The 24,801-nt window shown below is 42.8% G+C and overlaps 1 protein-coding gene across 1 annotated transcript in view; it reads right to left on the reverse strand.

The window, feature by feature from the left end:
* Positions 1-24,801, reverse strand: part of COL20A1 (collagen type XX alpha 1 chain) — a 195,751-nt gene that overhangs the window by 37,012 nt on the left and 133,938 nt on the right. The window contains exons 27-28 of the mRNA XM_087889017.1: positions 9,150-9,203; positions 3,554-3,649 (exon numbers count right to left, since the gene is read on the reverse strand). Of these exons, the coding sequence (XP_087745143.1) occupies positions 3,554-3,649; positions 9,150-9,203 (150 nt within the window). The remainder of the gene's footprint in view (positions 1-3,553; positions 3,650-9,149; positions 9,204-24,801) is intronic.

The following is a 24,801-nucleotide window of genomic DNA, read 5'->3' on the forward strand; positions in this document are numbered from 1 at the left end:
CCAATCGCGGATGGGGGTGGGCCCGACCTGCCCTGCCCTGCCCTGCCCTGCCAGCCCTGCCCTGCCAACCTGCCCCAGCTCCAAGTCATGCTATTTAGGCACATTTTTGAGGCCGGGCACATGTGCAGAAGGTGCGCGAGTGAGTAAAGTGCATGTACGGAAGCCCAGGCACATGCTCAGACAGTGCACATGCACATGAAGCGTGTGTGCGCGGCGAACCGGTGGTAAAGGTTAGTGAAACCCACTCTTGGGTGTCCCCTTTGAAAGCTGGATGCAACAAAATTTTATTTTAATGTATGTTGAGTTGTGTACATTCAAAGTGACAATAAAATTATTGTAAGTCTAAGTTTAAACAAGGCAACCCCTCAAATATTGGAAGACTGCTATTATGTCTTCCCTGGTCTTTCTCTTCACTAGAGTAGCCAGGCCCAGTTCCTGTAACGGTTTGTTTGGAAGAGTTAGTGACTGGACATTATCATGTTTTTTATATATATATATATATATATATATATATATATATATATATATATATATATATATATATATATATATATATATTTATTTATTTATTTATTTTATAATGCGTTAAGCAATAGCCTTCATACTTTTGTATATTTTATTCAAAGTCAGCTTATTGCCCCCACAAACTGGGTCCTCAATTTACCCACCTTAGAAAGGATGGAAGGCTGAGTCGACCTTCAGCCTGGTGAGAATTGAACTCGCAGTAATTGCAGGCAGCTGGATGTTAAATGCTGCCTTAGTAGGAGGCATTAGCCTTCTACGCCACTCAGGCTCCTATTTGAAATATCATGTTTGAAAGAACATGAAGGGTGGACACCATCAAAGCTAACACCAGCCAGAGCATTAAAAAAAAATCATAGAAGTAGTGCAAGATAGGAAGATGAGGAGGGCCCTGGCCCACAGAATTGCCAAGAGTCAGACACGACTGAATGGATAACATCACCACCAACACCATCATCAAACACTTAAACCAAGTTAGGAAATGGCCAGTTACTGCACATGCACAACATGCTATGGTTTAGCTTTAACCATGTTTATTTTTCCAGTGGTTTAATTATTTATTTATATTTCGTATTTCTTAACTATCAGTTAAGAGAAGGGCTCTGGGTGATGTACAGTCGAATCAAGAACAGTAACATTCAAGCCAGAATGAATTTAAGACTAAAAAGTTTTAAACTTAAAAAAAAAACATTATAAAGTATGCTATCACAAAACCACAAAATCTGGATAGCCTGCTGTTCGATGTGCTGGACTCCAGAAAATTCAGCCATCGGAATTTAAGTGTGTTTTGGAAACACAAGCAGAAATTAGGACCTAAAGGCAACTCCACAGAAATTTGAAATCTGAATGCAGTTTTCTTTGGCTGAAGCCAATCTATTTCCACACTAGAAATTTATAGCATCTGTGGAGTTCTCCAAATACTGTTGTGCCAAAATAATACTACTGTGGACAGGTTTTATATTACTTCAATAATGGCTGGGTAAGACTATGAAGGTGCTATAAGTCAGCGGTACAGAGCTGGACTGCTAAATGTGAGTCCGGGATGAGGAATAATTTCATTTCATTCTTCCTTGTTCAGATATGTAATTCAATAGCTGGAACAGTAAAGGGGATAATGGGCCAGAACACACAGTTCAGAGGTGGTATAGAGCAGGTTCTGACCAGTTCTGGAGAATTGGTAGCGGACATTTTGAGTAGTTTGGAGAACCAGTAAATACCACCTCTGACTGCCCCACCCCCCATCTATTCTCTGCCTCCTGAGTCCCAGCTGATTGGGAGGAAATGGGGATTTTGCAGTAACCTTCCCCTGGAGTGGGGAGGGAATGGAGATTTTGCAGTATCCTTCCACTGGAGTGGGATGGGAATGGAGATTTTACAGTATCCTTCCCCTGCCACGCCCACCAAGCCACGCCCACAGAATTGGTAGTAAAAAAAATTTGAATCCCACCACTGACACAGTTGTAGTTGATTGGTTGGAGAAGGCGGGTGCCTGCATGCGGAATGGGACAACCTGCCACAGTCAACTTACTGCAGCCAATTTACCATGACCCACTCGCCATGGCCAATTTGCCATGGCCAAATTACCATGGTCACCTCGCTGCAGGACAACTCCCCACAGCCAACTCCTATGGGACAATTTAACAATTCTATTCAATTATTTCAAATAAATAAAAATTATTTTAATTGTTGTCATTCTGTCGCTCCTTTTGCATCCTCTCTTTAATGATTCTATTCCACGATTTCTTTGATATTAGTGTAACTCTTGTCCTGCAGCGAGTTGTCCTGTGGTAAGTTGAATGTGATGAGTTATCTTGCAGCAAGTTGGCCATTGCAAGTTGGCCATGGTGAGTTGGCTGTGGAGAATTGTCATAGGCCACCTGCATGAGGCAATTTACGTTATGATTGGTTGCTGGGTATAAAGGGGGAGTTTCCCTTTTTTCCCGCCTTTTTCTTCTGCGTGCTCTGTATGTTGTTCTATGATTTTCCTGACGATTTACCTCATGTAGTGATGTACCTGACTTTCTTGTTTACTCTAAATACAACTGTAAAATATATTTATTTATATAAAACTACAAGTTCGTGTCAGCATCTCTGACTTCATTTGGCTGTGCAATTCTCTGACGTTCCTTCGACCAGAAAACTCATGACCTACGAAATAAGCCAGCAAAATTCAGAACCCAGCAGATAGCAAGGGAACAAAGAAGGAAGCTTAGAGAGCATGTCCTCTTGTGTGAATTTCAATTTTATTTATTACTTATTTATATCCCACCTTTTATTATTTTTATAAACAACTCAAGGCAGCAAACATATCGAATACTTCCTCCTCCTCCTCCTCCTATTTTTCCCAAAACAACAACCCTGTGAGGTGGGTTAGGCTGAGAGAGAATGACTGGCCCAAAGTCACTCAGTCGGCTTTCATGTTTAAGGTGGAACTTAGAACTCACACTCTCCTAATGATGGGCCAAAGTCAGCCAGTTGGTTTTCATGCCTAAAACAGAACTAGAACTCCCATTCTCCTGGTGATTGACCCAAAGACACCCAGCCCACATTCAAGCCTAAGGCAGGACTAGAACTCACAGTCTCCTGATGATTAGCCCATGGTCACCCATCTGACTATTATGCCTAAAGTGGGACTAGAACTCATAGTCTCCTGGTGATTGGCCCAAAGACACCCAGCCCATTTTAATGCTTAAGGTGAGACTAGAACTCCCATTCTCCTGGTCTTTGACCCAAAGACACCCAGCCCACTTTCAAGCCTAAAACAGGACTAGAACTCACAGTCTCCTGATGATTAGCCCAAGGTCACCCATCTGGCTATTATGCCTAAGGTGGGACTAGAACTCACAGTCTCCTGGTTTCTAGCCTGGTGCATCAACCACTAGATGAAGCTGGCTATACAGGAGACCGTTTCTCCATTATCAAAATTGCTGAGGTTTAAAATACGCTATTTTTTCCCCAAAAGCTATTGCTATGTTCGTTATCTGAACTACAATGTTTTAACCCGACCTCAAAGGAAAAGAAAATAACTTACAATGGGGCCTTGCACGGTTAATCCTTGCGAACCTGGGGTCCCTTGGTGACCTCCTGGCCCTTTTGGTCCAGCTTGGCCCGGAGGACCTGGTTCCCCCTAAGGAATCAGAGAAAATAAAGAAACACAGAAAAAACATGATCTTCCAAGCATACCAAACTCTAATACAGACTTGGTTTGCTAACACCAAATTCAGAGAAGACAGAAGACTACGGCGAAGAAGGATAGAAGCCATTTTTCCACTCAAATCTTATGAATCTAATGCATGAATAATTAGGGGTCCTTGGTGAGTTTGGCTGTTTTCTTGTAGTCTTTACAAACAAAAAATATGCGTAGGTTAGCATAATTGTGCCTAAGGGTTTATGGAGAACGTAAAGGATAGAACTTGGCTGAGACAATCTAATCACAGCTGAGCTTTGAAATAAGGATTTGAAGTAAGGTTTAGTTTCTTGACAGGTATACTCTTTAGCAGGGGTGGGATTGAAAAATTTTAGCAACCGGTTCTCTGCCCGAGTGCTGGGTGGGCGTGGCCTACCGGGCCTCCTGCACTGCAGTGGGGGGGGGTTCACCCTCCCCAGGCTCCGGAGGCTTTCTTTGAACCTCCAGGTGGGCAAAAATGGCCTTCCCCAGGCTCCAGAGGCCCTCTGGAGGCCGGAAACGGGCCCGTTTTTGGACTTCCGGTGCTTCCGGTAAACCTGTTTTTCACCCTCCCCAGGCTCCGGAGGCTTTCCTTGAGTCTCCGGGAAGATGAAAAAGGCCTTCCCCAGGCTCCAGAGGCCCTCTGGAGGCTGGAACCAGGCCCGTTTTTGGACTTCAGGAACTTCCAGAAGGCCTGTTTTTCGCCCTCCGAGAGCCTCTGCGTGGGCCCTGCACTTACCTCGCATCCAAAACGGGCCACGTGGAGACTCCTGAGAGGGGCGGGGCAGGGTGGGAAGGGCCAGCCAGTCCTTGCAACTATCGGTTCGGTGAACCAGATGCAAAATTAGCATTCGGTTCACCCGGACCAGTCCAAACCGGCTGAATCCCATCAATATTACTATATAACCTCCATTTAACAGACCTTAATTTAATGCAGTTGCTCAGAGATAACTGGTATATTTTTTGTTTGACTCTTGACTTCCATTTAATGGACATCAGTCCATTAAATTGAATGTTTCCACATTACACTGACGTATTATTGTGAATAACTCCATTGCATTACATACATAATCACGCGAATGTCAGAAATTGATGCAAACAATACAAGTTAATGCAAATGACATAAAATTTAATGAGTGTGGTGGATTTAATTGACACCTGCCCTCACAATTAAATTGAGGGTTTTTGATGCCACAATCCATTTAACTGGGCAAATTAATTCTTTGCCAGATGACTATTTATAACACTCTGCGCAAATTCTAGTTGCTTCCCTTTTGCCTTTTCTATGAAATGATGATTTGAGTTCTGGGACCAGAAACCCAAATCTCTATTTTGTCATTGCTTCCTCTGCTTCTTTCAGTCACTCTTTGGTATGTGCTGAAGTCATGGTGATGGAGTTTTGACTTTTTTTTCTAAAGCTTTCAACATTGTATATCAAGGTTGTTTGCTATTTCCAGCCACTGATTTATTGCACAACTCTGGATCATTCCGAAGGTTTTCATACGGATTTGGGAGGCAGTAGATGGAAATACACCATCGGCATAACAAAATAGCAAAGCAAAAGTTGGTAATAAAGTCATATTATTGAGCTCGATACTTGTCTTACTTTAAGGACCAACTCTTCTTGTATTCTGGGAACATAGAGCATAGAATAATAGGGCTTAAAGGGACCTTGGTGGTCTTCTACTCCAATCCCCTGCTCAAGCAGGAGACCTTATACCACGGGTCTGCAACATTAAACACTCAAAGAGCCATTTGGACCCGTTTCCCACAGAAAAGAAAACACCGGGAGCCACAAAACCCTTCCCGTGCCTGACTATTTCCTGAGCGGCCACAAAACTAGCATATGTAGTTGAATTAAATGTTCTGTTTTATTCTGAAACTTTTCTTTTCTTGGATTTATCCATGGTTGGCCTACCAGGGGTTGAAAAGCTCAATAAATCACATGTCGGCGGGTATCACACATTGGCGGTTGTAACACATATTTTGAGGAACAGGGAGCCACAGCAGAGGGGTGAAAGAGCCACATGTGGCTTCCGAGCCTCAGGTTGCTGACCCCTGGTCTGTGGAGATCCAGGTCATCCAGGTCATAGTTGTCTCAAAGGTGCTTTTTCAAAGGCAACTGGACTATATTTTCCCTGAAGAGGAAGAAGAAGATGCTTCACTTCTCATCCAAGAAGCTTCATTGGTTCTGGCAGGATGGTGGAGGTGATGAAAGGATACAAAAATACAAAGGATATGAATAAATGAATGGTACAAAAATATGGAGGATGTGAAGATATGAAGGATATGAAGGATACAAAGATACCTAGGATACCAAGATGTAAAGATTGCAGAGATATTAAGGATATGGAGATATGAAGGATATGGAGATGGTAGAGGCGATCGAAGGATGACTGCAAAGAAATATGATATTTCCTTTGCTCCCACCATCCTGCTAGAACTGATGAAGCTTCTTGGATGAGAAGCAAAGTGTTTTCTTCTTTCTTCCCTCAAGGAAAAAATAGTCCAGTTGCCTTTTGAAAAAGCACCTTTGAGACAACCAACATCCACTTTTATTGAGTCTTCTACTGGTGTCTGATGTCAGGTCAAAAGACCAGGTCAAAGTTCAGTTAAACTGATCTATTGCTTTAGTCCAGGCTCAAGAATCTTCTCAATTAGTGGCTAGTATCTGTTTAAAGTTAGATAACAGTCAATGACAACCAAGGAGGGTGGGACTTAGTTCACTATGTAGGGACTCTAGATTGTTAGTACTACTTTATTCTGCTTTGGTAAGACCATATTTGGAATATTGCATCCTACTTTGGTCATCACAATACAACAAAGATGTTGAGACTCTAGAAAGAGTGCAGAGAAGAGCAAGAAAGATGATTAGGAGACTGGGAGCTAAACTGTATGATGAACGCAATAACTAGGTATGTCTAGTCTAATGAAGAGAAGGACTAGGGGTGACATGATAGCAATCTTCCAATATTTGAGAGGCATATTGAGGGAGACAACCTATTCTCCAAAGTGCCTAAGGATCCAGCCTAGAACTAAAGACAAATATCCTGACAGTGAGAACAATTAATCAGTAGAATGGCTTACCTCTGGAAGTTGTGAGTGCTCCATCACTGGAGGATTTTAAGAAGAGATTGGACAACCATTTGTCCAGAATGGTATAGGCTCTCCTGCTTGAACAAGGTGTTGGATAGAAGACTCTAAGGTTCCTTCCAATTCTGTTATTCTGTTATCCCTCTTTTCACCCCACCCTTAGGTTCTGCCCCTCCTTCTCCCATATCTGCATATTTTTGTCTTTTAGATGATATGTTTTCCACCAGGACAAATCCTTATAACCTGTATCAGAAAAAGCACTTGTTATAGTCCCAGTTGTAGGCTCAACTGATTAAACATGATGGAACAAGACTCATTAAATGAGATACCTAGCAATCCATGACTAACAAAAGATATTGGAGCCACACAGTGAAGTCCCTACACAATTATGGAAGCTCACTGAGAAACTTTGCACCAGTCCCAAAGTTGCTTTTTCAAAAGGCAACTGGGCTTTGTTTTTCCTTGAAGACATTTGGTTTGTCAGCCAAGAAGCTTCTTCAGTTCTAACAGTCAGAACTGAAGAAGCTTCTTGGCTGAGAAGTAAAATGTCTTCAAGGAAAAACAAAGTCCAGTTGCCTTTTGAAAAAGCACCTTTGGGACAACCATGACTTGGATGATTGAGAATCTCCATAGATTCTTGCACCAGTCGTTCTCTCCCAGCCCAGCCTTATGTAAGCTCCTGATGGAAAAATGGACATTAATCTAGGAAATAAATTCTTTGTTTACACAGCGCTAGCATATCTCAGAGTAAGATCCAGCCATTTCTTCCCAGCACGTACTTGTTTTCTGTGCACAGTAGAAATAATTCAAATGTACAATAACTTTCCCCAGCTGGCTGCAATGATATTCTTTGGGAAGGAACAATTGATTTTGCTAAATTCAGACGGAGCTCTTATTCTCTTCCTTATCATCCAAAAACTCATGAACTGAAGCTGATGGAGATATAAAAATCACTGGGTTTCCTAAAAATTATATTCTTCAGTTTGGGAAGGTTGTTCTGAAATTCTGCATACCACTTTTTTTTTCAACCTCTAAGTTTTGCCTTAGAGGACCTCAAAGAGGGATTAGAATCCTGAAGTAATTTTTTTTTTTCGGTTTCTTGGACATAAACTTGTCATTCAGATGCCTCCTAACATGCTATGGCCTGGTTCCTTATTTTCATTGTCTCCTTTTAGCAAAATAAGTAAAGGGGGAAAAAAACCCCACAGATTTCCCCTAAAAGATCCATTAAATAAGGCAATATATGCAGTTCTTTAGAAAGTTTCTGCAGTGGAATTTTTTCTACTCCATTTGACAAGACAGTAGAAAGAGACTGGGATATACTTAAGGGAACAATTCCCAATTAATCTATTATACTGGAACATTGTTTTCGTTCTTTTTGTTATTACTGTGTGAGTCAGAAAGTGGTTGCCTTTTGTAAGGCTATGTCACAACGACCTTGGGAGATGGAGGGAAGAGATGCTGCCTAGAGAACAGTCAGATAACAGGGAGGGGAGCCCTCAGCTGCATAATGGACAAAATTGCTAGAATTCCCCATACTGGCTGGGGAATTATGGGAGTTGAAGCCCACAAGTCTTAAAGGGACCAAGACTGTACACCACTATTCTACACACAAGGACTGAGATTGATGCCTCATTGAATTCTTAGGGGGGGGTAGAACCCCAAGCACCCCTTTCACCCAACAAAATGTAATTCAGTGGTGATAAACACACTTAGGCAAGAAAAACCAAATGCACAGGTATAGAATAGATGGTACCTGTCTCAACAGTAGTAACTGTGAGACGGATCTAGGAGCCCTAGCGGATCAATGCTTAAATATGAGCCAGCAGTGTACTGCAGCTGCAAAAAAAAAAAAAAGCCAATGCAATCCTACATTGGATTGCAATCAACAGAGGGCTAGTTTCAAGATTACATGAAGGGGTTAGTACCACTCTATACTCCTTTGATAGGCCCGCCTTTGGAATACTACATCCAGCTCTTTCACACCTCTGTTGCAGCTCCCCTTCACTCAAAATATGCGTCACAACTGCCAATGTGCAACACCCACTGGCACATGATTTATTAAGTTTTTCAACTCCTGGTAGTCCAACCACAGATAAATCCAAGAAAAGAAGAGTTTCAGAAGAAAACAGAACGTTTAATTCAACTACATATGCTAGTTTTGTGGCCACTCAAGAAATAGTCAGGCAAGAAGTTTTGTGGCTCCCGGTGTTTTCTTTTCTGTGGGAAACACGTCCAAATGGCTCTTTGAGTGTTTAAGGTTGCAGACCCCTGTCCACAGGCAATTGGATGTTGGTTGCTTTCAAATTGCCCCACATCGCCTCCCGCTCAATAAGTTATTGATTAATTCTGATGTCACACAACTTACCTTGGGGCCAGGCTCCCCCTGTTCTCCCTGGATGCCCCTTCGCCCAGGGTTGCCCTGCAGAAGGAAGACAAATCCACAGAATGAGTTCCTAATTATAAAGAAGAAAGGGACTGGATTAAAATACAGCTGTTTATGGACAATTCCATCTCAAAGGCACCAACATATTCCCTATTTTCTGTTTCTCCAGCTCATGAGAAATGTGAAAGTGAACCTCAACCATTTTGAGAACAGAGTAGAAAAAACAGAAGATTCTGTTGCAAGAAAAGAAGACCTTGGAGATATCAGAAATCAGATTTGGATAACAGTATGAAATCCGTCTCTTGAGTAATTTAGAATGCTGATAACATGGAAGGAAAGAAAAAGAGTGTCTGTCCCCAACCACACGCGCACACACCAACAGACGTTCAAGAGTTAAAGACAAACCAGACCAAAATCCTTTTCCTTATGATAACGGAACTTGGCAACAACCTAGTGGCTGCCTGCCAAGAGTTTATTATTTACGAAGAGGAGAGATAACATCTCCCCACTTCTGGTACATCAAAAGAAAAAGCTCAATAATTACGGAGTCAATCAAGTCCAGAGATAATCCAGCAAAGTCTATAGCAAAAGTCTGGCAATGCAGAATGGCGTGGAAGCTTTCAGCTTTGTTCGTCACAAGATTTGACTGGCCACCACGCTCCCTTTTATATCCTGTGGAGTGTGGTCCAGTGACTCAGCCTAATCTTGGGTACGCCTTTTCTTCTGTTGCACGCGCTTATCTCTGCAACGCTGGCATGGATCCAGCCAAGACTCATTACCCTCATCACTGTCCATCTGTGGCTGCGTGGATGTGCTTGGCCCCGGCCCTATCTCTTGCCCTTTGGCGGACACCGAAGGCATTGCCAGAGAGGAGGGTCCTGGAGAGGGAGGCCTTGCCAATTCCTCTCCTTCACTCTCGGAGTCCTCTCCTGCCGATGGTAACGGAGCCACAACAAAGAGGATGACAACCAGCAGCAAAATGGATGGAGTTGATTAAAATAGCAATGGGTTTTGATAAAGGAGAACATTTGTGACTCAGAGTGGAAATGAGGAGTTCTTTTTTTTTTTTTTTAATTTGATTTATATGCCGCCCTTCTCCGAAGACTCAGGGCGGCTTACAATGTGCTCAGCAATAGCCTTCATCCTTTTGTATATTTATACAAAGTCAGCTTATTGCCCCCACAAACTGGGTCCTCATTTCACCTACCTTAGAAAGGATGGAAGGCTGAGTCAACCTTGAGCCTTGGCGAGATTCGAACCCTGCAGTAATTGCAGGCAGCTGGTCTTAATAAGCTTAATAACAGGGTGCCTTAAACCCCTGTACTACCAAAGCTCTTGATGCTTTCTGAGTAATAAGACCATTCCCACTAACACTGGCAGGGCAAGCCACTAAAATATAAACTGAGAGCAAATCCCCCTTCTTACTAGCACTGATGATGTTACCTACCCTGTTTCCCCGAAAATAAGGCCCAAACGTAAAATAAGTCCTAGCATGATTTTTCAGGATGCTCGTACTATAAGCCCTACCCACAAAATAAGCCCCAGTTAAGACTGTCAGCTAGATGGATGGCTTGGTGGGCATAGAGTGACTTGGTGGGCATGGCTTGGTGGGCGTGGCAGGGGAAGGATACTGCAAAATCTCCATTCCCACCCCACTCCAGGGGAAGGATACTGTAAAATCCCCATTCCCTTCTCACTCCTGGGGGAAGGATACTGCAAAATCCCCATTCCCACGCCACTCTGGGGCCAGCCAGAGGTGGCATTTGCCGGTTCTCCGAATCACTCAAAATTTCTGCTACCGGTTCTATAGAACCTGTCAGAACCTGCTGGATTTCACCCCTGCCTCCAGGATTCCTTCCAACTCTGTTATTCTGTTACTGACCTGCTGTTGTCAGCACAGGAGAACAGCTGAAAACTTTGCCTTGGCAATTATCCAACCTCCATTTCCCAACAATGGGAAATAGCACTCTTAACTCTGTGTGCCTTTATTTTGTCATGCCAGATGCAGGGAACTTTGTTAAATGTGAGCACGGCTCTACAAGGGAGAGTGGCTTATTACAGTAATAGGTGGATGTGTGTCTCCCATTCTCATTTCACAAAGTGCTCCTGACTTCATCAGCCCTCATCTGTATTCCAATCACTTGCAACCGAAATGGCTAGAAGAAAAGAGAACAGGCCCAGGCTTTCTATGGACTGGGGAAGGAAAGGCAGAAATCCTTCCAGCTTCATTTACTGCAGGAACCACCCCTGCCTTTGAGGGTGTTCAGGAGACATTTTCAACCTGGCCTGTGCTTTTTAATTTTTTCCCCCCTTTTAATCCTTTGAATTATTGACTCAGTTTAGCCAGAGCTCAACAGAGGCTACTTTGCATTTCCAGCACAGATGCACAACTGGAAAGTGAGCTGACAACATGCAAGCTTTATTTACAAAGAGTTGATTCAGGGATAGGGGGGGTCTCCTTGTAGGAAGTTAGCACCCACCCCTTTCCTAGACGAATGAAATATTTTAGGAAATATTAAAAAGGCAGAATATTATGTTTCCCTGGATGAGAAATGGAAAAGTATGTTTTAAAGACGAAGCAGCTCCCACCTTCTTGCCCCCCCACCCTTTGTCAATGGGCCAGAGGCAGAAACTCAATTCCCTCCCATCTTTGTCAATGGACCATCAACTGCAACACAACAGGACCCATCTAGCAACAGAAACTAACACAATAGGACCCATCTAGCAACAGAAACTCACCACATGGCACCTGGGAAGATTACATCAGCCAGCAAGGCTAGCTAAGACCCCCACCCCCTGGGAGTCTGACAACCAATCAGGATATTCTTTCGGGGCCCCAGGAAGTTCAAAGCCAGAGAGGGCATAAAACCTGGGGACTCGCTGCATCTCGCCCCTTTTCTGCTCAGGAACTCAAACCATGTGATCCTGTCCACCATTAAACCATCTTTCCAAGCAGTCTCCATGTTTCCAGTGTCTTTTTCCCACTTGGAACTGAACCCAGAAGGATATTTCTTCTAACATTCTGTTACTCATTTCAGTTGGACTCTGTGTGTGTGTACACATACTGGTGTCATTGTTTGAAGAAGATCCATTATCCTTTGAGATCATCAAGAGATAGCGCTTGAACAAAAAAGTCTGAATTTCAAACTGTGGTTTTGCTGAACACTAGGCAGGGTATTGTTATCATTATCTTTAACATCCATTACCATACAATAGAATCATAAGGCTGGAAGGGACCTTGGAAATCTTCTAGTCTAACCCCCTGCCCTCCCCATGCCCAAGGCTGAAGTCCTTATACCATCCCAGACAAATGATTGTCCAATCTCTTCTTGAAAAACTGGAGCGATAGAGCACCCATAACACCAGGGGGCAAGCTATTACATTGATTAATCATTCTCACTGTCTGGAAATTCCTCCTTATTTCCAGGTTGAATCTCCCTCTGGCAAGCTTCCACCCATCGTTTCTTGTCCTGCCCTCAGTTGCTATGAAGAATAAACCGAGGCCCTCTTCCCAGTGGCAGCCCTTGCTTGAAGTACTGGAAGATGCTGTCACATCACCCCGAGGTCCTTCTCTTCGTTAGACTTGACATACCTAGTTTCCTAAATCATCAAATGGTTTAACTTCCAGACCTCTAATCATCTTAGTTGCTCCTCTTTGCACTTTTTCTAGGGCCTCAGCATCTTTTTTGTACCATGGTGACCAAAATTGGATGTACCGTATTTTTCGGAGTATAAGATGCACCTACCTTTTTTGCTGAGGAAAAGAAGAAAAAGAAATCTCCCTCTGCCTCTGCCTTTGAGCAATTTTGCCTCCTTGCAGCAAACAGCAAATAACCTGCTTTACTTTCAGTTTCATTTCCAGCATAGCTTGATTAGCACAAGGAAAAAAAAAATCTGCTCCAGCAATTTACCTCTTTGCAGCAAGCAGCAGAGCCCTGCCTAAAACAGCTGAGAGCAAATCAACTGAGAGTCAGGAGGCTGATCCAATCAACTTGTGCTAATTAGCCTGTGCTGAAGCTGAAAGGAGCTGTTTTTTCTTGCTGTTTGCTTGCAAGGAGGTAACTGCTGAGAGGCAGAGACCTAAAGGGTGGGGGCCAGTGGGTGGGCGGGGCTACATTCGGTATATAAGACACACCTAAATTTTCACCCCCTTTTAGGGGGGAAAAAGGTGCGTTTTATACTCCGAAAAATATGGTAGTTTGTTCCAAATGTGGCCTCAAATGTGGATCTTGAATTAGAGTTTCTACATAAAACACGTTCTGCTTCCTTTGAACTATCTTAAATATGTTACTGGGGAATCAATCCTTATATTTCAATCCCAAAAGTCCCCCCCTTTTTTTTTTGTCAAGAGGCAACTGGACTTTTTTGTTTTTCTTTGAAGATGTTTTGCTTCTCATCTCATAGATGAACCTCCAAGTGGCCTGAAACCAGAGGTGGGTTTCAGCAGGTTCTGACCAGTTCTGGAGAACCAGTAGCAGAAATTTTGAGTAGTTCAGAGAACCAGTAGTAAAAATTCTGACTGGCCCTGCCTCCATCTATTCTCTGCCTCCCGAGTCCCAGCTGATCGGGAGGAAATGGGGATTTTGCAGTAACCTTCCCCTGCCACACCCACCATGCCATGCCCACCAAGCCACGTCCACAGAACCGGTTGTAAAAAAATTTGAATCCCACCACTGGCCTCAACGACTCTCTAAAAAGAATGCAAATGACCACCTGTCTGCAAGGAATATAAACCCTTCCATTCCCCACCATCCAGTCAGAGCTGAAGAAATTTGATGGGAAGCGAAACATCTTCAAAGAAAAACAAGAAAGTCCAGTGGGACTCTTAAAAAAAGAAAAAAAGCAAATTTGGGACAACCATGACCTGGATGATTGAGAATCTCCATAGACACTTACATTTCAAAGTTTGTGAAATTTGATACCAACTCAAGGATGCCTTCGTCCTTTCACACCCAAGACATCTTGCAAGTTTGAATCAAAATACCTGTCGCTTTCATTGAAATCCACTTGAATAACCGTCCAGTTCTCATCAAAATTTGAGTTGAGGTTTTAGGGCTCAAACCTACATAAGACAATTCTCTCTTTAAAGATATTCTGAATTTGAAGGACTATCCAAACATAGTCCTTAAAGACAAAAAGGCATATTAAAATTGCCCGGGATAGATAGTCCTTGACTTACAATCACAACCAAGCGTAAAATTTCTGTTGCTAAGCAAGATAGTTAAGTGAATTTTGCCCCATTTTGGGACCTTTCTTGCCATAGTTGTTAAGTGAATCACTGCCATTGTTAAGTTAGTAGCATGGTTGTTAAGTGAATCTGGCTTCCCCATTGGCTTTGCTTATCAGAAGGTCATCAAAGCTGATCACATGACCCCAAGGCACTGCAACCGTCATACATATGAGTCAGTTGCAAAGCATCTGAATTCTGATCGTTTGACTATGGGGATGCTGCAACGGTCACATGAAAAATGGTCATAAGTCACTTTTTTCAGAGCAGTTGTAACTTTGAACGGTCACTAAACAAACTGTTGTGAGTCAAGGATTACCCGTAACCGAAGAAGATTAAGGCCACTTCAAGACAACTTGCTTTTCTGTTACCTATACCTTCTGGCTGTGTAATTTTAAATGAAGCAGATTTAAAGAATTTATTTTATTTATTTATTTGTTTAAATTTCTATACCGCCCTTCTCCAATATAGGACTCAGGGCGGTGAACAGCCAAAGTAAAAACAAGACATACAAAATCTAAAAACTGATTAAAATAATTAAATACTTTGGCCGTAATTAAAACAATTCCAATTTAAAATCAGTTTAAAATTTGACTCAAGCCAACCCAGCTAGTTGAAATAAATGGGTTTTCAGGGCCCGACGAAAAATCCGGAGGTCTGTTATTGTACGTAACTCTGGGGGGAGGTTGTTCCAGAGGGTGGGCGCCACCACAGAGAAGGCTCTCCCCCTGGGGGTCGCCAGCCGACATTGTCTGGCGGACGGCACCCTGAGGAGGCCCACTCTGTGCGAGCGTACTGGCCGGTGGGAGGCTATTGGTGGCAGAAGGCGGTCTCGTAAGTACCCCGGCCCTAAGCCATGGAGCGCTTTAAAGGTGGTCACCAACACCTTGAAGCGCACCCAGAAGACCACCGGGAGCCAGTGCAGCTCACGCAGGAGAGGTGTCACATGGGAGCGCCTCGTCGCCCCCATAATCCCCTGCGCGGCCGCGTTCTGGACCAGCTGGAGCCTCCGGGTGCACCCCAGGGGGAGCCCCATGTAGAGAGCGTTGCAGTAGTCCAGGCGGGAAGTGACGAGTGCCTGAGTGACTGTGCGTAGGGAGTCCCGATCCAGAAAGGGACGCAACTGGCGAATCAGGTGAACCTGATAGAAAGCCCCCCTGGCCACGGCCGTCAAATGATCTTCTAAAGACAGCCGTGCGTCCAGGAGGACGCCCAAGTTACGAGCCCTCTCCGTGGGGGCGAGTGATTCGCCCCCAATAGCCAGCGATGGCATCAGCTGGCTATATCGGGACGCCAGAAGCCACAGCCACTCGGTCTTGGAGGGGTTGAGTCGGAGCCTGTTTCTCCCCATCCAGGCCCGCACGGCCTCCAGGCACTGGGACATCACTTCAAGGGCATCATTGGGGTGGCCTGGGGTGGAGATGTACAGCTGGGTGTCATCAGCGTACTGATGGAACTCCACCCCGAAGCCACGGATGATCTCACCCAGTGGCTTTACATAAATGTTGAACAGAAGGGGCGAGAGGACCAACCCTTGTGGCACCCCACAAGCAAGGTGCCTCGGGGTCGACCGCTGCCCCCCTGTCAACACAGATTACGACCGGTCAGAGAGGTAGGAGGAGAACCACCACAGAACGGTGCCTCCCACCCCCAACCCCGCCAACCGGTGCAACATGATACCATGGTCGATGGTATCAAAAGCCGCTGAGAGGTCTAACAGGACCAGGATAGAGGAGCAACCCCTATCCCGGGCCCTCCAGAGATCATCCACCAATGCGACCAATGCCGTTTCCGTGCTGTGCCCAGGCCGGAAGCCGGACTGGAGCGGGTCTAGATAGACAGCTTCATCCAGGTACCGGGGAAGCTGTTGCGCCACCACACTCTCAACAACCTTCGCAACGAAGCGAAGGTTGGAGACTGGACGATAGTTAGCCAAAACAGCTGGATCCAGAGAGGGCTTCTTGAGGAGGGGCCTCACAACCGCTTCTTTCAAAGCGGCCGGCAGGACCCCCTCACTCAAAGAAGCGTTAACAATCTTCTGGAGCCAGCCTCGTGTCACCTCCCGGGAAGCCAGTACCAACCAGGAGGGACACGGGTCCAATAAACATGTGGTCACGTTCAGCCGTTCCAGGACCCTGTCCATGTCCTCGGGAGCCACAGGATCGAACTCCCCCCAGATAACGCTCTCAAGACCTGCCTCAGTCATCCCGTCCGGACATACCCAGTCAGAGGCCAGCCCTTCCCGAATCTGAGCGATTTTGTCGTACAGATACTGCACAAAATCCTCAGCTCGACCCTGCAGAATGGAATGGAATGGAATGGAATGGAATGGAATAGAATAGAATAGAATAGAATAGAATAGAATAGAATAGAATAGAATAGAATAGAATAGAGAATGGAATGGAATGGAATGGAATGGAATGGAATGGAATGGAATGGAATGGAATGGAATGGAATAAATAAAATAAAATAAAATAAAATAAAATAAAATAAAAGAATAGAATAGAATAGAATAGAATAGAATAGAATAGAATAGAATAGAATAGAATAGAATAGAGAATGGGATGGGATGGGATGGGATGGGATGGAATGGAATGGAATGGAATGGAATAGAATAGAATAGAATAGAATAGAATAGAATAGAATAGAATAGAATAGAATAGAACAGAATAGAATAGAGAATGGAATGGAATGGAATGGAATAGAATAGAATAGAATAGAATAGAATAGAATAGAATAGAGAATGGAATGGAATGGAATAGAATAGAATAGAATAGAATAGAATAGAATGGAATGGAATGGAATGGAATGGAATGGAATGGAATAAAATAGAGAATGGAATGGAATAGAATGGAATAGAATAGAATAGAATAGAATAGAATAGAATAGAATAGAATAGAATGGAATGGAATGGAATGGAATGGGATAGAATAGAATAGAATAGAATAGAATAGAATAGAATAGAATAGAATAGAATAGAATAGAATAGAAAATGGATAGAATGGAATGGAAAACTAGACTAGACTAGACTAGACTAGACTAGACTAGACTAGACTAGACTAGACTAGACTAGAATAGACTAGAATAGACTAGAATAGAATAGAATAACTTTATTGTCACTTTGAATGTATACTAATTGGCATACATTAAAGTGAAATTCCGTTGCATACAGGTCTCAAAGGGTCACCACTTCCAATATGCACTACATAATATAACAGAATAAATAAATAAATACAGATAAATACAGCATTATGCATAAACCCACATATATTATATGTCACAGAGAAACAACACATATAAGAAACAATACACTGACTACATATGTTCATCAGAAAACGACATTTATCAGGGCATTTATTTATTTCCATTTTTATGGTAATGCATCTTACTTGTGTACTTCTGGACAGCTTACAGGTCCATAAATTGCACTAACCAGTCTATTAAATAAGCCACAACTAAGTTCCCACCATATGTTAAGCCACAGAAGGCAGCTTCCAAATCATAATGAACACGCAAAATCAAAACAACAAATGTTGTTTAATAGAAGCCCATATGATATCCTACTGGCTTAAAAAAAAATACACTGAACAAGAGAAGTTGTTGATAACTCATTTCAATAATGTTCCTTTTTCCACCCGGCCTCCAGATGGTTTCACCATTTCGTTGATAAATTAATCAGATTTTTAAACAAGAAAGAAAAAAAACTAATTGAAAGTAATAATTAAGATGAGAGAAACAGTGCAGAGAGGAAAGAAAGAAAGAAAGGATTATAAAAAAAATAACTTCGAAATTTCTTTTACAAATTGACCTCTTACTCTTAAAAGTTACAACATAACTTTCATTGTGGGGTCCTTGGTACTCTCTGTGCTTGGCGGTTTTCTTGCAGATGTTTTATTACCAAACTAGGTAACATCATCAGTGCTAGAAGGAAGTGGAATTTGCTGATCAGGCTATATAGTTCAGTAATGAAACATCTGGAAGAAAATCACCAGGTTCAGAGAGCACCAAGGACCCCACAGTTCCATGCTAAGCTACAAATATTCTCTACTATCAGTAACTTTTATTTTTTTCTATTACAGATCTTCTATTATCTTCTATTACAGAAGTTTTCAAACTTGGCAGCTTTAAGATTTGTGGACTTCAACTCCCAGAATTCTCCAGCCAGCAATGCATTCTGGGAGTTGAAGTCCACAAGTCTTAAAGTTGCCATGTTTGAAGACCTCTGTTCTATTATCTATCTTTCATTTTGAATAACACCTGAAATTTATTTTATTTTATTTATTTATTATTTAAATTTGTATACCGCCCTTCTCCTGAAGGACTCAGGGCGGTGCACAGCCAAAATTAAAATACATACAGTACAAAATTTAAAATAATTTAAAAGCAGAATTAAATCGAATTGGCTTCCCAAAACATTAAAACCCATTACCCTTAAAATAACCCATTAAAATTTTAAGCCAGAAATAAATCCTGAAATCAATAGAATATCTAATGTACTGTACATGATCAAATTGCATCTAACATCCAGCTTGTTACATCATCTATGCATTTCTGGAATTCGGAAGTCCTCAGAGCTCTCTGAACTTGGTTGTTTTCATGTGCTTGTTTCATTACCCAACTAGGTAACACCATTAGCGCTAGAAGGAAGTGGAATTTGCTCTCTGTTTAAATGCCATAGCTTGCTCTGTCAGTACTTCTACATGTTGTTTTCTTCCTGGTAGGTCTTTGATTAAGTATTGATTGTTTACCTGAGTTGGTAAACAATTAGGGGTATTCTTTACTGCTTGATTGTTTGTCTGGTATTAATCCCCGTGTTAATCTCTCCTTGTCTGGGTGTTGACTGCTGACCAGGAAGGTGTTCCAGTCTTTTTGTTTCCTTTTAACCTTTTCATTGTCTCTTTTGAATAGTGTGTACATGTCATTTATCTCTATGTGCCTGTTGATGGCTTATTTGTCTGAGTGCCAGGCTTCCAGGAATTCTTTAGGTTTTTTTTGGATTTAACTCAGTCTAAGATGGCGGTGGCTCAATGGCTAAGATGCTGAGCTTGCTGATCGAAAGGTCGGCAGTTCAGCGGTTTGAATCCCTAGTGCCGCATAACAGGGGAGCTCCTGTTACTTGTCCCAGCTTCTGCAAACCTAGCAGTTCGAAAGCACATAAAAATGCACGTAGAAAAATAGGGACTACCTTTGGTGGGAAGGTAACAGTGTTCTGTGCGCCTTTGGCATTTAGTCATGCCGTCCACATGACCACGGAGACGTCTTCGGACAGCGCTGGCTCTTCGGCTTTGAAATGGAGATGAGCACTGCCCCCTAGAGTCAGGAACGACTAGCATATAAGTGCGAGGGGAATCTTTACCTTTTACTTTAAGATGCTCACAGTTTCCCAACAATAGTCCCGCCTGGACTATTGCAATGCTCTCTACATGGGGCTCCCCTTGAGGAGCACCCGGAGGCTCCAACTGGCGCAGAGTGCGGCCGCGCGGGTGGTAATGGGAGCGACATGGCGTTCCCATGTAACACCCCTCCTGCGCGAGCTGCACTGGCTCCCGGTGGTCTTCCGGGTGCGCTTCAAGGTTTTGGTTACCACCTTTAAAGCGCTCCATGGCTCAGGACCTGGGTACTTGCGGGACCACCTACTACCACCAATAGCCTCCCACCGGCCGGTACGCTCCCATAGAGAGGGGCTCCTCTGGATGCCGTCGGCCAAACAATGCTGACTGGTGGCCCCCAGGGGGAGAGCCTTCTCTGTGGGGGCACCTACTATCTGGAACGAGCTCCCCCCGGAGATACGGAGGATCCCGGATCTGCGCACCTTCCGCTGCGCTCTAAAGACCTTATGATTTCACCAGGCGGGCCTGGCCTAATTTTCTCCCTCTTTTATAAAAGATTTTTAATTTTTTAATATCTTTTAGTATTTTATATATTCAAATTTTAAATTGGTTTTAAATAGTTCGGGGTTTTAATTTGTCTGGGCCAAAACTATTTAATTTGATTTTAATTTTACTTTTAAATTTTGTATGTATGTGTTTTATTGTTTGGCTGTGCACCGCCCTGAGTCCTTCGGGAGTAGGGCGGTATAGAAATAAAATAAAATAAAATAAAATAAAATAAAATAAAATAAAATAAAATAAAATAAATGGACTGTCAAGGACTTTCCATCATGCCTTCTACCTGCTAATTGGTGTCCATGGATGCGCTCTGCTAGTCTTCTGCTTATCTGTCCTACATAGTGACTGTTACAGTCCTTACACTGTTTCTTGTGGAGGACTCTTATTTCTCTTCTTGGGCTACTGGGTCTTTTACTTAAAATGTTTTGGAGGACTTTAGTTGGTTTGTCTGCTACGGTGATGCCAGGTGGTTGTTAATACAGGTAGTCCTCGACTTACAACGGTTTATTTAGTGACCATTCAAAGTTACAATGGCACTGAAAAAAGTGACTTGTTCACATGACTGCTGCAGGCACCCCCATGGTCATATGATCAAAATTCAGACGCTTGACAACTGGTTCATATTTATGATTCACTTAACAACCATGTTACTAACATAACGACTGCAGTGATTCACTTAACAACCGTGGCAAGAAAGGTCATAAAATGGGGGGAAACTGACTTAACCACTGTCTCATTTAGCAACAGAAATTTGGAGTTCAATTGTGGATGTAAATCAAGGACTGCCTGTAGTCTATTAGTTGTTTCTGAGCAAGCTACAGCATATATAGAGAGTGAATCCCACTCCCTTCAAGCGCTAAGATATTACCTAGCTGGGTCATGAAATGTCTAAATGAAAACAACCAAACTCAGAGAGCAACAAGGACTCCACAATTCAACCCTCAGCTATGGAGATTTTCTTCTATTTCTGGAACTGTTCTCTTCCACATTGAACCACGAATATTTGCTCTATATGTTTGAAAATAAAACAGATTTTATTTTCCTGGGCTCCAAGATCACCGCAGATGTGGACTGCAGCCAAGAAATTAAAAGATGCTTGCTCCTGGGGAGGAAAGCTATGGCAAACCTAGACAGCATACTAAAAAGCAGAGACATCACCCTGCCAACAAAAGTGTGTATAGTCAAGGCGATGGTTTTCCCAGTTGCAATGTCTGGCTGTGAAAGTTGGACCATAAGGAAGGTTGAGCGCCACAGAATGGAGGCCTTTGAACTCTGGTGCTGGAAAAGACTCCTGCGAGTCCCTTGGATTGCAAGGCGATCCAACCAGTCAGTCCTAGAGGAGATCAACCCTGACTGCTCTTTAGAAGGCCAGATCCTGAAGATGAAACTCAAATACTTTGGCCACCTAATGAGAAGGAAGGACTCACTGGAGAAGAGCCTAATGCTGGGAACGATTGAGGGCAAAAGAAGAAGGGGACGACAGAGAAGGAGGTGGCTGGATGGAATCACTAAAGCAGTAGGCATGAGCTTCAATGGACTCCGGAGGATGGTAGAGGACAGGAAGGCCTGGAGGAAAGTTGTCCATGGGGTTGCGATGGGTCGGACACGATTTTGCAACTAACAACAACAACAATAACATATGTTTGGAGTTCACCTACAACCCATCAGAATTTTCACTTTCTGTCCAAGTTCCCTAAATGAGCATTTAGGATTTCTTTACTGCCACACAATAAGAGATTCCTTCTTCTTCTCCTTCAATTCTGGGTGAAATACAACCCCCATCCCCACAAACCAACACATACACAAACACACATCCTGCATAGTGATCTATTTTCCAGGGCAGAAGCCTCTTTATGACTGAGAACTGACTCTGTGTAGGCAGACGTGCCATTTTTGTGTGGCATGGAAACCACAGAAGTTGGAGGGAAGTCAAGGCAGACATCACTTCTACTGACATCAGTTGTATTGGATGTGCAGTTTTGCCACATGCAACCCACTTCAGACCAGCTGCTTGGAATTGGCCATTCTGGACTTGCCAATATCTCACAGCTGCTGCAGGAATCTGCCAGGGTGTTGTGCAACGATAAGCATTCAGTGCCAAGTTCAGTGGATCAATTAGATTTAATGCTGCAGCTGTCCACAGCTGTCTCCTATCCTACAGCCCAATGTTTCTCATCCTTGGCAACTTTAAGATGTGTGGACTTCAACTCCCAGAATTCATGAGCCAGCTATGCTGACTGGGAAATTATGGAAGTTGAAGTCCATCCATCTAAAAGTTGCCAAAATTGAAAAACGCTGCTATACATACTATGATAAATGTATGGCATTCTTTTTTAAACTTCAAAAATTACCTCCTTTTTGTGCTATTTTGCACGTGAATTAGCCCAGCAGCTATGAATCGGTGTCTCCTTATTCAGAATACAGGTAGTCCTTGATTTAAAGCAGTTCATTTAGTGACCGTTGGAAGTTACAACGGCACTGAAAAAAGTAACTTATGACCAGTGGTGGGTTTCAAATTTTTTTACTACCAGTTCTGTGGGTGTGGCTTGGTGGACGTGGCAGGGAAAGGATACTGCAAAATCTCCATTTCCACCCCACTCCAGGGGAAGGATACTGCAAAATCCCCATTTCCTCCCAATCAGCTGGGACTCGGGAGGCAGAGAATAGATGGGGGCGGGGCCAGTCAGAGGTGGTATTTACTGATTCTCCAAACTACTCAGAATTTCCGCTACCGGTTCTCCAGAACTGGTCAAAACCTGCTGAAACCCACCTCTGCTTATGACCATTTTTCATACTTACGGTCATTTCATCACTTACGAGTGATCTCCGACCTCCGGATTTTTCGTCGGGCCCTAAAAACTTATTTTTTTCAGTTAGCCAGTCTGTCTTGATTTTAGGGTTAGTTTTAAAATTTTAATATTGATTTTAATTGACAAGTTTTAAATTATGGGCCAAATTTATAAATTATTTTAACTTTATTTTTAACTGTGATGTTTGTATAGATGTTTTTATCTTGGCTGTTCACCGCCCTGAGTCCAAAAGGAGAAGGGCGGTATAGAAATTTGAATAATAAATAAATAAATAAATAAATTGCAGCATCCCCATGGTCATGTGATCAAAATTCAGTTGCCTGGCAACTGACTCATATTTATTCTTTTTTTAAATGTTTTTAATTTTTTTTACAAACATATCAATGCGTGAACAGTGTGGCGCCTGGGTGTCAAAGATTAATAGCATTAGTCATAGTTATTACTTTCAATCCAATTTATATATTTCTAATAGTAATACATATTTATATAAAGTTGCAACCTATCCTTATTCAATTATTCCATGTTTTCTCTTATTATTACTCTTATTTTATTACATAAAAGTGTACATATACTACACTTTAGTGTGTATACACTATACACTAATATTCCCCTTTTCTCTTATTTCTATCTCTTATTCTAACTTTTAACCATTTCTTAATCTTTGTTAAGAAACATTTTCCTTCTATTCTACCTAGCCTCCAATCATATCACCTACCTACAAAAAAAAAAAGAGGAAAGAAAGAGGAAAAGGAAGGCAAATCAAAACAACACCAAAAATTATCTATCCATCATCTCTTGCCCACTTCAACAGTTTAGATGCTATGCTTTTTTTCTTTTTGACCTGTCTTCCGTATTCCTCTCTAAGATCTTTATCGCTTTCTACATTTGCTTCTTGGCAGTTCAATCTGAGTATTTCCCCTACCCTCCTCCTCCACTGCCTAGTTTCCAGGATTTCTGCCCATGCCCCAACTGACTCATATTTATGATGGTTGCCATGTCCAGGGGTCATGTGATCACCTTTTGCAATCTGCTGACAAGCAAAGTCAATCAGGGAGCTAGATTCACTTAACAACCCTGTTACTAACTTAATAAATGCAGTGATTTACTTAACAACTGTGGCAAAAAAAGGTCATAAAATGGGCCAAAATGCACTTAGCCAATGTCCCGCTTAATAACAAAAATTTGGGGCTCAGTTGTGATTGTACGTCAAGGACTGCCTGTATTGAATTCTTTTCAGCTTTAGAAATTATCCGCTTTATGTGCATTTTTGCATGTGAATTAGCCCAGCAACTACCCTGTTTCTCCGAAAATAAGACCGAATCGGAAAATAAGGCCTAGCATGATTTCTCAGGATGCTCATAATATAAGCCCTACCCCCAAAAATAAGCCCCAGTTAAGATTGTCAGCCAGATGGATGCATTTAGTGCTATATTTTCCCCGCAAGGGTCGGTCCTCTCGCCCCTCCTGTTCAACATTTATGTGAAGCCGCTGGGTGAGATCATCCGTGGTTTTGGGGTGGAGTTCCATCAGTACGCTGATGACACTCAGCTGTACATTTCCACCCCAGACCATCCCAATGATGCCTTGGAAGTGATGTCCCAGTGCCTGGAGGCCGTGCGGGTCTGGATGGGGAGAAACAGGCTTCGACTCAACCCTTCCAAGACCGAGTGGCTGTGGCTGCCGGCGTCCCGGTATAGCCAGCTGACGCC

This window comes from Pantherophis guttatus, chromosome 3 (genome assembly GCF_059756535.1).
Source record: "Pantherophis guttatus breed Tessera chromosome 3, ASM5975653v1, whole genome shotgun sequence".
NCBI classification, from domain to species: domain Eukaryota; kingdom Metazoa; phylum Chordata; class Lepidosauria; order Squamata; family Colubridae; genus Pantherophis; species Pantherophis guttatus.